We start from the raw sequence: 14,107 nt of genomic DNA, 5'->3' as shown, positions 1-14,107 counted from the left end.
AGAGAAATTACTTGTGATGAAGATAGGAACTCACTACAAAGAGATCTAAACAAAATATATGAATGGGCGGAGATAAATAGGATGGTATTTAACTCCGATAAATTCGAATCAATAAATTATGGAAACAGAGAAGGAATGGTGTATGCATACAAGGGACCTAATAATGAGACAATCCCAAACAAGGAAGCAATTAAAGACCTTGGTGTAATTTTAAATAGGAATATGTTATGCAACGACCAAATAGCAACACTGTTGGCTAAATGTAAAGCAAAAATGGGAATGTTATTTAGACACTTTAAAACAAGAAAAGCTGAACACATGATTATGCTTTACAAAACTTATGTGCGTAGTACACTCGAGTACTGCAATGTGATATAGTACCCACACTACCAAAAGGATATTGCGCAAATAGAGAGTGTACAAAGGTCCTATACTGCTAGAATAGAAGAAGTTAAGGACCTTGATTACTGGGAAAGACTGCAATTTTTAAAACTATACAGTCTAGAAAGGAGAAGAGAACGCTACATGATAATACAAGCATGGAAGCAAATAGAAGGAATTGCTGAAAACATCATGGAGCTTAAAGTATCAGAAAGAGCAAGCAGAGGTAGATTAATAGTACCAAAAAGCATTCCAGGTAAACTGAGAAAGGCGCACAGGACATTAATCCACTACGCACCAGCATCGATAATGCAGCGACTATTTAATGTGCTGCCAGCTCATCTAAGAAACATATCAGGAGTGAGCGTAGATGCGTTTAAAAATCAGCTCGATAAATACCTAAGATGCATCCCAGACCATCCAAGACTGGAAGATGCAAAATACACCGGAAGATGTATTAGCAACTCTCTGGTGGATATACGAGGTGCCTCACACTGAGGGACCTGGGGGAACCCAAACAAAAAATAAGTAAGTATAAGTAAGTAACCTCTATTAATATTTCCTAGTGATGGTTTATATAACCCAATTTCCATGAATCCACTCAAGGTATTGTACCACGACCTCCTCGAGACTTGACAGATCGACCGATATTCCTACCTCACAGAAACAGGTCGAGGTGTCCAGAGTCTGTCAGCTATGAGCAGGGATTAAAATTATTGGCTAACACAGTAGGAATCCCACTCAGCTACCATTACTCTTAGGATTGCAAATATGGGTTGAGTATAGGAATTTTAGTGCCCACAGTACTTAAGTACGGATAGGAAGGGTCATGTTTTATTATGGTAATGAGTTAGAAAAATAATAGCAAATGCTTGGATGAAGTTGGAAAAAGAATGTTAGACTAAGAATACCTATCTGAAGTTGGAAAAAGAATGTTAGACTAAGAATACCTATCTGAAGTTGGAAAAAGAATGTTAGACTAAGAATACCTATCTGAAGTTGGAAAAAGAATGTTAGACTAAGAATACATATCTGAAGTTGGAAAAAGAATGTTAGACTAAGAATACCTATCTGAAGTTGGAAAAAGAATGTTAGACTAAGAATACCTATCTGAAGTTGGAAAAAGAATGTTAGACTAAGAATACATATCTGAAGTTGGAAAAAGAATGTTTGACTGAGAATATCTATGTCAACAGACCAAAAATTTAGGATTTGTCTAAAACGGAGCTGAAAGGGGTTCCCCACCCTACTGAATTATTTTATATTGTCTAATACTATTTTTATTTTGCTCTACAATCCATGTCCCCAATGTCAGTTAATTGTATAGAAGCGACTGGTCGGTAAGACCTGTATGACATAAGTAACATATCTGAATGCTAGAGTAAATGCAAAGTTCTTGTAAAATGGTGTTAAAGACTTTTTTCTTTCTTTCTTCCAGGCTAAAATTCCCTGTTCCAGTATATGTAAATGTGTAGGATGTAAAAATGTAGATTTGAACCCGGCCGTGGAACGAAAGGGATTGATGCAGCTTGCAGAGTGTGCCGAAGCAAGAGTGAACCAACAGAATGCCGTTAAATCCAAACTTCCGTCTCTGTCTCATCATTCACCTTCCAAGATGTTCTTGCCTGCATCAGCAAAGTAAGAATCTTCAGTATGGCATTGTTATTATTGTTTGCCAAATCTATTGGGAAATACTTTTTTCAAAATTGTTTCTTCCTTGCCTGTACCTTAACCCTTTTACCCCAAAAGGACATACTGGTACGTTTCACAAAACTCATCCCTTAACCCCCATGGACATAATGGTACGTCCTTGCAAAAAACTGCTATTGACATTTTTTTGCATATTTTTGATAACTTTATGAGAAACTTCAGGCATTTTCCAAAATAATGAGACTAACCTGACCTCTCCATGACGAAAATTAAGGCTGATAGCGCAATTTGAACAAATATATTGCAAAACGTGCTTGAAAGAGAAAACGCCTGGGGGTTAAGGGTTGGAAAGTTCCAAATAGCGTTGGGGTTAAAAGGGTTAACAGAGATCTCGCTTTCTGTAGCTGCAATATATTCATCATTTTTTTTCTTTGACACCATGTTTCTCTCCCCTAACATATTTCTAGATGTATTAAAAGTAACTTACTAAAGTTTAATTTACATAAACTCCATGTGTCAAAACACCTCTTGTAGTATATGGAAAATTCTTTCTAGATATTATTTTAACCTGGAATAATTGTTGAACTGCATAGGCTATACAAATATACAGCAGGCGAGTCTGCCGCCAACATCTCTAGAAAAAACTATAAAAATTCTCATAAACCATCACATAATATCATTGAAGTCTGTTTCAATTAATAAATAGTATGATATATGAAATGAATAAATTGAGAATGAAGTAGTGCAAAATAAATTTCCGGTAGGATTATGGCTGTCATCAATACGAACAAAAAAATTTAGCGTTGGTATTATGCAATTTGAGAATTTTTTGATAGCTACTCAATATTCAATTAGTTTTTGTATAGAAGGCAGTACATTAACAATGGAAAATATTAGATGTTAATGACCAAATTTGAATCAATTGAGAAAAATTACCTACAGGAATTTTGTCAATCTTAGATGAATATCTTCTAAAAATGTACTAAATTCTTTATCTATTTGTGATGAAGTAGTTTAGTGGTTTTTCTTATGGTACTTTTATTATGGTTACGGTTGCTTTAATATTTAGAAAATTTAGCATTTAAAATACCAGTAATATTTAGAGAATGAGAATTGTACCTTCTTTTCAGGTCTGGATACTGTCGTATGAACCAAGAAGTTGTAGAAGCCACTTGCCAGTGCTTATTAGCACAGGCAGATAAAGCGCAAAGTGCTCTCGTCTCAAACGCCCAAATAGAGCTATCTGTCATTTCAGAATTTTCAAGATGTCTTATGCAGATTATTGGTAGCTATACAGCACGATCCAGAGGTAAGTGTTGTATTAAGAGTTCTTATATACTGTAATTATGCAAATAATTTCTTATATGGCCAGCTACGGTACTGTGGTGACTTGGTAACGGTTCTCTTAATGTTGTTGTTTTTTTTTTCTGGTAATGGACAAGACTCCAGAGATTCACTTTAAAGGTTGAAAATGTTTTAAATCCTATGGGTAGCTCTAGCTATGAATCCAATGAGTGGTTCAGTTCTTATAAGCAGACTGGGAATGTTGTAGTGAATGTTGCAGTCGATTCATAAAGTCTTTTTGAATGAAGGATTATAAGACCGTAATCACAAAAGCATCTAGGGAATGCATAGAGTGACTAATGGTTTCAGAAGATAGTGGACTTCCGTGACCTATCCTTGTAAAGTATTTTTTTACTGGAGAGTGAAATTACTTATAGAGTAAATGTGTCATAAAAACTTATTACTTTAAAATAGCCCATTTTCTTGGTTTTTGAATGTCAAGATGCATCGATACTTGTATAAAGAAAACAACTGAGCAAGTATGAACATATTTTAAGATGAATATGCAGTCTAAAACAAGAAGTTAATTTAGCATTTATTAAAACTTAAGCCCTTTGTTTCGTCGAAATTACAGCTGGAAAGCCCTACAGTATCAAAATAAGCATTGTGAACCTTTTAAATTGGTTACTTTTCAATATTAATCTTACCCGATGATCATGTAGCTGTCAACTCCGTTGCCCGACAGAAATCTACGGTCGGGATACGCCAGCGATCGCTATACAGGTGGGGGTGTACTCACCAGCGCCATCTGTGGTCAGGTACTCCAGTACTTCTTGTCAACAAGACCTCAATTTTTCCTCTGTCGTGCCACCGGCAAGACCTACATGGATACGCTATTGATTTTGGAGTCTTTTGTTCACGATTTGGTGAAGTATTTGCTCTGAAATTTAGCCTTCGCTGTACAGGAAGCTTTAGCCTTAGCTTAGCAAGCTTTTGGTATTAATTTGATTCATTGGTTAACGATCTTTGCTTTACTTTGGAATTCCCCCTTTGACTACTTCTAAATTCAAGATGTCTGACCATTCCCAAGTTCCTAAATACAGGCGATGTAGTGTTAGGACTTGTAATAGGCGTCTTCCGAAGGCCTCTGTTGATCCTCACACCGTATGTTCCAATTGTAGGGGAAAATCCTGTCAATTGGAAGATCGATGTGGGGAATGTGCTGGGCTTTCGGAATTCGATTTTAATGAATTCCTCAGATATACTCGTAGGTTAGAGAAGGAGAGAGATAGGAGGAGTTCTTCTCGCTCTTTGGATATTTCCTCTCCCCATGCCCCTCAACCTTTTCCTTCCCCTGTGGTGGTGACCCCCGAACCTGCTACGAGTGCTCAGCCTGCAATGGCTGATATGTTGCGTGCCATTCAGGCTCTCGGTGATAAGGTGGAGTCGTTGGTTAGTGACCGCAATCAGCTCTTGGCGGATGTCAGAGAGCTGAAAGCGAAGAGTGCAGTGGGAAGTGTTAGTGCTAGTGCTGTGCATAGTGTCAGTGTTGCGCATGAGGATACATCTGTGCGTGCCAGTCGTCCTCCCAGTCCGGGACCTCTTGCAAGCTCCCAAGCCCAGGGGAGAAGCAATGTCGAAGGACCAAAGGGTTCGGCAGGCCTTGATCGGCGCACAGATGTATCCTCAGTGGTTGCGGACGTATCTGCTAAGGATCGTCCCTTCCACTCCCAGACGAATGAGCCCTTACATTCCTCGTCTGTGGAAGAGGTTTCCAGGAGGAAACGGTGGACTAAGGTCTCACGACCGCTCAAACGTAAGGTCCCTTCCGAGCTAGTCCAACGGCCCAGGTGTAGCCACTGGGTCAGTTCGGACTCGCCGCAGTCATCTGATGACTGCACACCTCCTAAGAGAGGTAGAGTGGTCCCTCAACAGGCCTCTGCTCCAACCACAGTAGACCCTAAGTGGTCCATGCTGCAGACTATGCAGTCTCAGCTTGCGGCTTTTATGCAGGAGTATCAGGCAGAGAAGGTTAACACCCCTCCTCCTATGAGCGCTCCTCCACCGTTGCGCAGTCCTCACTGCCAGACGCATGTTCGTGCTGCACCTTCTGCTTACATGCGTGAGCTGCCGCATCGGGAGTTGCCGGGTTCCAGCACTATGCGGCATTCTCCTCAGCCCATGCAGCATGCTCTGCAGACCTTACAGCATGCTCCGCATACCATGCAGCATGAGCCGCATTCCATGCAGCATGAGCCTCATACCATGCAGCATGAGCCTCATCCCATGCAGCATGAGCCGCATGCCATGCAGCATGAGCCGCATGCCATGCAGCATGAGCCGCATGCCATGCAGCATGAGCCGCATCCCATGCAGCATGAGCCTCATACCATGCAGCATGAGCCTCATCCCATGCAGCATGAGCCGCATGCCATGCAGCATGAGCCGCATGCCTTACAGCATGCTCTGCATACCACACCGCATGCTCCTCAGCCCACCGCAGACCCTCCCTCACGCCGGCCCTCTGCTTTTGTTGTTACCAGCTCACAGTCTGTCCAGCAGAGGCATGATGATGGATCCGCAGGTACGCATGCACCCGTTCTGCAGGATTCAGCCGTTCAGCTTGCTGCTCTGCCTTTGCCTCTTACAACTCAACTGTCGGGTGAGGAGGTTTCTGAGGATGAAGCTGCTCATCTAGATGATCCTCATTCTGATGTTGAAGGACACAAGTCTTCGCCACCCTCCTTAGACTTCCGCAAAGTCCTTGCTTTGTTCAGAGAGTTGTACCCTGAACACTTTGTGTCTGCAACCCCTCGTTCTCCTCCCTCCGAGTTTGCTCTGGGCATGCAGTCTACTGCGCCTGCCTTTACCAAGCTTGTTCTCGCCAGATCATCAAGGAGAGCTTTGAGGGTTATGGGGGATTGGTTGCAGTCCAAGAAGCAACTGGGAAGGACCTCTTTTGTGTTTCCTCCTCCCAAGCTGGCTTCTAAGTCGGGCGTCTGGTATGCCACGGGAGAGGAACCTGGCTTGGGGGTTCCTGCCTCTGCCCAGGCCGACTTCTCAAGTCTGGTTGACTCTCCCCGCAGGTTGGCTATGAGACGTTCGAAGATCTGCTGGTCCTCTTCAGATCTTGATCACTTGTTAAAGGGAGTCTTTCGTGCCTTCGAGATATTCAACTTCCTCGATTGGTGTCTGGGAGCCTTGAGCAGGAAGACTGCCCCTTCTGACAAGGACTCAGCCATGCTGATCATGTCCAGCATGGACAAGGCAATACGAGATGGGTCTGGCGAGCTTGCGGCTTCTTATGTATCAGGGGTCCTCAAGAAAAGAGAACATCTGTGCTCCTTCTTATCTGCTGGTATCACCCCTTGCCAGAGGTCAGAGTTGCTGTTTGCTCCTCTTTCCAAGTGTCTGTTTCCGGAGGAGTTAATTAAGGGGATGGCAGCAGTTCACGTGGATGCCTTTCTGCTGGATTGGTCCCATCTCGACCTGTATGCATTCCCGCCGTTCAAGATTGTCAACAGGGTACTTCAGAAATTCGCCTCTCACAAAGGGACACGGCTGACGTTGGTTGCTCCCCTCTGGCCCGCGAGAGAATGGTTCACAGAGGTACTGCAATGGCTGGTCGACGTTCCCAGGACTCTCCCTCTAAGAGTGGACCTTCTGCGTCAAGCTCACGTAAAGAAGGTACACCCAAGCCTCCACGCTCTTCGTCTGACTGCCTTCAGACTATCGAAAGACTCTCAAGAGCTAGAGGCTTTTCGAAGGAGGCAGCCAGAGCGATTGCTAGAGCTAGGAGGACATCCACTCTCAGAGTCTATCAATCTAAATGGGAAGTCTGCCGAAGCTGGTGCAAGGCCAATGCAGTTTCCTCAACCAGTACCACTGTAACCCAGATTGCTGACTTCCTGTTACATCTAAGGAACGTTAGATCCCTATCAGCTCCTACGATCAAGGGTTACAGAAGTATGTTGGCAGCGGTCTTCCGCCACAGAGGCTTGGATCTTTCCTCCAACAAAGATCTGCAGGACATCCTTAGGTCTTTTGAGACCTCTAAGGAACGTCGGTTGTCCACTCCAGGCTGGAACCTAGACGTGGTCCTAAGGTTCCTGATGTCATCTAGATTTGAACCGCTCCAATCAGCCTCTTTCAAGGACCTCACATTAAAAACTCTTTTCCTCGTATGCCTAGCAACAGCTAAGAGAGTAATTGAGATCCACGCCTTCAGCAGGAACATAGGTTTCACATCGAAAACGGCTACATGTTCCTTGCAGCTCGGTTTTTTGGCTAAAAACGAGCTTCCTTCACGTCCTTGGCCTAAATCGTTCGAGATCCCTAGCCTATCCAACTTGGTGGGTAACGAGCTGGAGAGAGTACTTTGCCCAGTCAGAGCTCTTAGGTACTATCTGAAAAGGTCAAAACCCTTACGAGGACAATCAGAAGCCTTATGGTGTGCTGTTAAGAAGCCTTCGCTACCAATGTCTAAGAACGCAGTTTCTTACTACATCAGGCTTCTGATTAGAGAAGCTCATTCTCATATGAAGGAAGAAGACCTTGCTTTACTGAAGGTAAGGACACATGAAGTGAGAGCTGTGGCTACTTCAGTGGCCTTCAAACAGAACCGTTCTCTGCAGAGTGTTATGGATGCAACCTATTGGAGAAGCAAGTCAGTGTTCGCATCATTCTATCTCAAAGATGTCCAGTCTCTTTACGAGAACTGCTACACCCTGGGACCATTCGTAGCAGCGAGTGCAGTAGTAGGTGAGGGCTCAGCCACTACATTCCCATAATCCCATAACCTTTTTAACCTTTCTCTTGATTGCTTTTATTGTTGTTTTTGGGTTGTACGGTCGGCTAAGAAGCCTTCCGCATCCTGGTTGATTTGGCGGGTGGTCAATTCTTTCTTGAGAAGCGCCTAGGTTAGAGGTTGTGATGAGGTCCTTTAGTATGGGTTGCAGCCCTTTATACTTCAGCACCTAAGAGTCGTTCAGCATCCTAAGAGGACCGCTACGCTCAGTAAGGAAGACGTACTTATTAAAGGCAGAGTAATGGTTCAAGTCGACTTCCTTACCAGGTACTTATTTATTTTATATTGTTATTTTGAATAACTAATAAAAATGAAATACGGGATACTTAGCTTCTTTGTTAACATGTATACTGGTCTCCACCCACCACCCTGGGTGTGAATCAGCTACATGATCATCGGGTAAGATTAATATTGAAAAATGTTATTTTCATTAGTAAAATAAATTTTTGAATATACTTACCCGATGATCATGATTTAAAGGACCCGCCCTTCCTCCCCATAGAGAACCAGTGGACCGAGGAGAAAATTGAGGTCTTGTTGACAAGAAGTACTGGAGTACCTGACCACAGATGGCGCTGGTGAGTACACCCCCACCTGTATAGCGATCGCTGGCGTATCCCGACCGTAGATTTCTGTCGGGCAACGGAGTTGACAGCTACATGATCATCGGGTAAGTATATTCAAAAATTTATTTTACTAATGAAAATAACATATTTCTATAAGAAAGTTATGCCTTTAGTTCCTTATATTAAAATGTTTGTTTATAATAATTGACAAGTGAAATTGTTATCAGTTTTCTAATATAAAAAACAACCTGGTACAAAAATAATTATATAAAAAACCCCAATTTCAATATTGATTGTAGGCTTGCTTTCATTAGAAATGAAGTGCCTTATCTTATTTAAGGAATAGATCGGGATTGACATAAAGTGATAATGCTCGACCAAGATCTTTACCACAGAAACTTTGGTAGCTGAAAATGAATACAATATTACTTCAAAAGAAACTGCTTCTTGTAAAACTTGAACGAAGGCCCTCAAAAATCTACACATTTTAGCGCATCTTCAAAAATGTCACCTTTATTTAAAATAGATGGCCAATTCACTCAGTAATCAGGTAATACTTTTGACTGATGTGTGTAGGACCCAGTAGGCAACTAGAAGAAAGACAGTCCCCTGGCTGAAAGTTAGAAATGGAAGGAACTGTACTGCCTGCAAATTGGTCACACTCCCTTGACCCCATGGGTATTTAATAAATAACCATCATCTCAACCATAGTGTAGACCTTACAGAGCAGCACTTACATATATTTTTTGACATCCTCAAAGGAAATTTTGGTTAGTCTTATATTTTCCATTTAATCAATGAAGTTATTTAGGAGTTGTGATTTATATTTTATTTAAAAGAACCCACTTTGCTACTATTCCAGTGAAAGTTCAAAAGAATTGTAATCCAATGATCTCGTTGAATTTTTTAATAATAAAATAATAATGAAAATTATGGTTGTGTACATAAATTCCAAGCATACTAATCGGGAACCGAGGTTCTGTTGATTGGACAGGAATCCGTATTCAGCTTCACTTCCCTTGCCTAAAGAATCTGGACCCCTTTTGGCATATTAGTTATATTAACTTCTTGTTTTTGGTCTGGCTCATATCTCAAGAAAATTTGCAGCATCGTACCTAGCACAGATTATGTTGGTGTCCCTGGTGGTAAAAATTAGAGGCAATATACTGTAGATGTAGAGCTACTGCTACTCTGCACTAGATCTTCTTTAGATGATAAGTCTTATAAAAAGAAAAGGGATGGTAAGCACATTAGTTCTATAGGAAGGATGTAATGGAGGAGTGGTAGCTGAAGCAGTCGATATGGACCCTTGTGGTCGGTAGAGAAAGTCCTCGCTGGAAGATAGAGTCTTAAATTGTCACTGCCCATAGTATTAGTCAGACCATGTTACTCATGTTATAATGAGTGTTAGATTGATATCAAGATGGTTGTGGAATAGGGGACCTTCCCATAAACAATTAGTCATGAAACTGATCTGGTTGCCTGTCTTGGATAAAACTTCAAAACTGTCTGTGGTGATTGCCACTTCTTTTTATTAGCAGGGTTCAAGTCTTTGTCAGGATTTGTACTGGTAACCAGTGAGATTGCTAGCCCGGATCAATACCTGTCTAGGACTGTACGTTACGACCTCTACCAAGGGCTTGAGTTATCTCGTTTTGTTGTGAACTTGGTTTGGGGTATTAAGCCATCAAAGAGGCTTTGCTAGAAGCTTCAAGTTGATTAGAGCTAGACTAAACTTGGTTCTATGGAGTTGATTTGATCCTTGTCCAGTCATCACTAATGTTCTTTCACATGTACCCGAGATAAAAACAAATACTTTATTTTGCCGGTGTCGTTTTTGTTTATACAGTATTATATTTCATAAATCAATATCCTGTTTCTCTACCATAGTTTATTTTTCTCTCCAGTATTGTTAATCAATAATTAAATTTTAAAACTCCTCTACCACACTTAGGTCCTCCTTATATACTGTAATTATGCAAATAATTTCTTATATGGCCATCTACGGTACTGTCCATGCTTCAGGAAACTCTGATGACTTGGTAATGGTTCTCTTGATAATGTTGTTGTTGGTTTTTTTTTTTCCGAAATGTTTTAAATCCTATGTGTAGCTCTAGCTATGAATCCATTGAGTAGTTCAGTTCTTATAAGCAGACTGGGAATGTTGTAGTGAATGTTGCAGTTGATTCATAAAGTGTTTTTGAATGAAGGATTATAAGGCCATAATCACAAAAGCATCTAGGGAATGCATAGAGTGATTAATGGTTTCAGAAGATAGTGGACTTCCGTGACCTATCCTTGGACAGGGCTATGAAAATTTCCCTAGTATTTGAAGAGTACAGTACTTCAATTTATTGTTGCAGCCGTATTTCTGGTGCGGTTTGCTATCCTGGCTAAGATACAAATGTGTTGGTGAACATTTATCTACATGTTACTAGTAAGAATGACTGTCCTGTTGATCAATAGATTTGCTAGAATGGTTCATATTTTCTGGACTTTAGCAGTTCTTGTCCACTAACAAATGTAAATGTCATACTTCTGGCAAGATAACTAAAATATTGAAGTTGAAAATAAGTTTACAATTGTTTTTTATACATTTCTTTTTCTCATAACAACCTGTGGATCTATTTTTGATAGGGTAATTTAGGAAGATGTTAAAATCAAAGTATTATGAACACTTACAAAATTCTTAAACAATGGCTCAACTATACTGTATGTACCAAGAGAAGAACACGTTAAGTGAGAGTTCTGAAACAAGGAATGGCACAGGTTCACTAGTTCTGAAACAAGGAATGGCACAGGTTCACTAGTTCTGAAACAAGGAATGGCACAGGTTCACTAGTTCTGAAAAAAGGAATGGAACAGGTTCACTAGTTCCGAAACAAGGAATGGAACAGGTTCACTAGTTCTGAAACAAGGAATGGCACAGGTTCACTAGTTCTGAAACAAGGAATGGCACAGGTTCACTAGTTCTGAAACAAGGAATGGAACAGGTTCACTAGTTCTGAAAAAAGGAATGGAACAGGTTCACTAGTTCCGAAACAAGGAATGGAACAGGTTCACTAGTTCCGAAACAAGGAATGGAACAGGTTCACTAGTTCCGAAACAAGGAATGGAACAGGTTCACTAGTTCTGAAATGAGGAATGGAACAGGTTCACTAGTTCTGAAAAAAGGAATGGAACAGGTTCACTAGTTCTGAAAAAAGGAATGGAACAGGTTCACTAGTTCCGAAACAAGGAATGGAACAGGTTCACTAGTTCTGAAAAAAGGAATGGAACAGGTTCACTAGTTCCGAAACAAGGAATGGAACAGGTTCACTAGTTCCGAAACAAGGAATGGAACAGGTTCACTAGTTCTGAAAAAAGGAATGGAACAGGTTCACTAGTTCCGAAACAAGGAATGGAACAGGTTCACTAGTTCCGAAACAAGGAATGGAACAGGTTCACTAGTTCCGAAACAAGGAATGGAACAGGTTCACTAGTTCTGAAATGAGGAATGGAACAGGTTCACTAGTTCTGAAAAAAGGAATGGAACAGGTTCACTAGTTCCGAAACAAGGAATGGAACAGGTTCACTAGTTCTGAAATGAGGAATGGAACAGGTTCACTAGTTCTGATACAAGGAATGGAACAGGTTCACTAGTTCTGAAACAAGGAATGGAACAGGTTCACTAGTTCTGAAACAAGGAATGGAACAGGTTCACTAGTTCCGAAACAAGGAATGGAACAGGTTCACTAGTTCCGAAACAAGGAATGGAACAGGTTCACTAGTTCCGAAACAAGGAATGGAACAGGTTCACTAGTTCTGAAATAATGGAACAGGTTCACTAGTTCTGATACAAGGAATGGAACAGGTTCACTAGTTCTGAAACAAGGAATGGAACAGGTTCACTAGTTCTGAAAAAAGGAATGGAACAGGTTCACTAGTTCTGAAACAAGGAATGGCACAGGTTCACTAGTTCTGAAACAAGGAATGGCACAGGTTCACTAGTTCTGAAACAAGGAATGGAACAGGTTCACTAGTAGTTCTGAAACAAGGAATGGCACAGGTTCACTAGTTCTGAAACAAGGAATGGAACAGGTTCACTAGTAGTTCTGAAACAAGGAATGGCACAGGTTCACTAGTTCTGAAACAAGGAATGGAACAGGTTCACTAGTTCTGAAACAAGGAATGGCACAGGTTCACTAGTTCTGAAACAAGGAATGGAACAGGTTCACTAGTAGTTCTGAAACAAGGAATGGCACAGGTTCACTAGTAGTTCTGAAACAAGGAATGGCACAGGTTCACTAGTTCTGAAACAAGGAATGGAACAGGTTCACTAGTTCTGAAACAAGGAATGGAACAGGTTCACTAGTTCTGAAACAAGGAATGGAACAGGTTCACTAGTTCCGAAACAAGGAATGGAACAGGTTCACTAGTTCCGAAACAAGGAATGGAACAGGTTCACTAGTTCTGAAATGAGGAATGGAACAGGTTCACTAGTTCTGATACAAGGAATGGAACAGGTTCACTAGTTCTGAAACAAGGAATGGAACAGGTTCACTAGTTCTGAAACAAGGAATGGAACAGGTTCACTAGTTCTGAAACAAGGAATGGCACAGGTTCACTAGTTCTGAAACAAGGAATGGAACAGGTTCACTAGTTCTGAAACAAGGAATGGAACAGGTTCACTAGTTCTGAAAAAAGGAATGGAACAGGTTCACTAGTTCCGAAACAAGGAATGGAACAGGTTCACTAGTTCTGAAATGAGGAATGGAACAGGTTCACTAGTTCTGAAATGAGGAATGGAACAGGTTCACTAGTTCTGAAACAAGGAATGGAACAGGTTCACTAGTTCTGAAACAAGGAATGGAACAGGTTCACTAGTTCTGAAAAAAGGAATGGAACAGGTTCACTAGTTCTGATACAAGGAATGGAACAGGTTCACTAGTTCTGAAACAAGGAATGGCACAGGTTCACTAGTTCTGAAATGAGGAATGGAACAGGTTCACTAGTTCTGAAATGAGGAATGGAACAGGTTCACTAGTTCTGATACAAGGAATGGAACAGGTTCACTAGTTCTGAAATGAGGAATGGAACAGGTTCACTAGTTCTGATACAAGGAATGGAACAGGTTCACTAGTTCTGAAACAAGGAATGGAACAGGTTCACTAGTTCTGAAACAAGGAATGGCACAGGTTCACTAGTTCTGAAACAAGGAATGGAACAGGTTCACTAGTTCTGAAATGAGGAATGGAACAGGTTCACTAGTTCTGATACAAGGAATGGAACAGGTTCACTAGTTCTGAAACAAGGAATGGAACAGGTTCACTAGTTCTGAAACAAGGAATGGAACAGGTTCACTAGTTCTGAAACTAGGAATGGCACAGGTTCACTAGTTCTGAAACAAGGAATGGAACAGGTTCACTAGTTCTGAAAC

General features: G+C 41.2%; 1 protein-coding gene across 5 annotated transcripts in view; it reads left to right on the top strand.

Moving 5' to 3' along the window:
• LOC137640282 (protein lin-54 homolog) overlaps nt 1–14,107 on the top strand; it is a 72,469-nt gene that overhangs the window by 51,408 nt on the left and 6,954 nt on the right. For all 5 annotated transcript variants that reach the window (XM_068372885.1, XM_068372887.1, XM_068372888.1 and 2 more), the window contains 2 exons: nt 1,820–2,019; nt 3,162–3,340. In XM_068372885.1, the coding sequence (XP_068228986.1) occupies nt 1,820–2,019; nt 3,162–3,340 (379 nt within the window). The remainder of the gene's footprint in view (nt 1–1,819; nt 2,020–3,161; nt 3,341–14,107) is intronic.

The sequence above is a fragment of the Palaemon carinicauda genome, chromosome 4 (genome assembly GCF_036898095.1).
Source record: "Palaemon carinicauda isolate YSFRI2023 chromosome 4, ASM3689809v2, whole genome shotgun sequence".
In the NCBI taxonomy this organism is placed as follows: domain Eukaryota; kingdom Metazoa; phylum Arthropoda; class Malacostraca; order Decapoda; family Palaemonidae; genus Palaemon; species Palaemon carinicauda.
The sequence above is the reverse complement of the archived record's forward strand: the minus strand, read 5'-3'. Positions and strand labels throughout refer to the sequence as shown.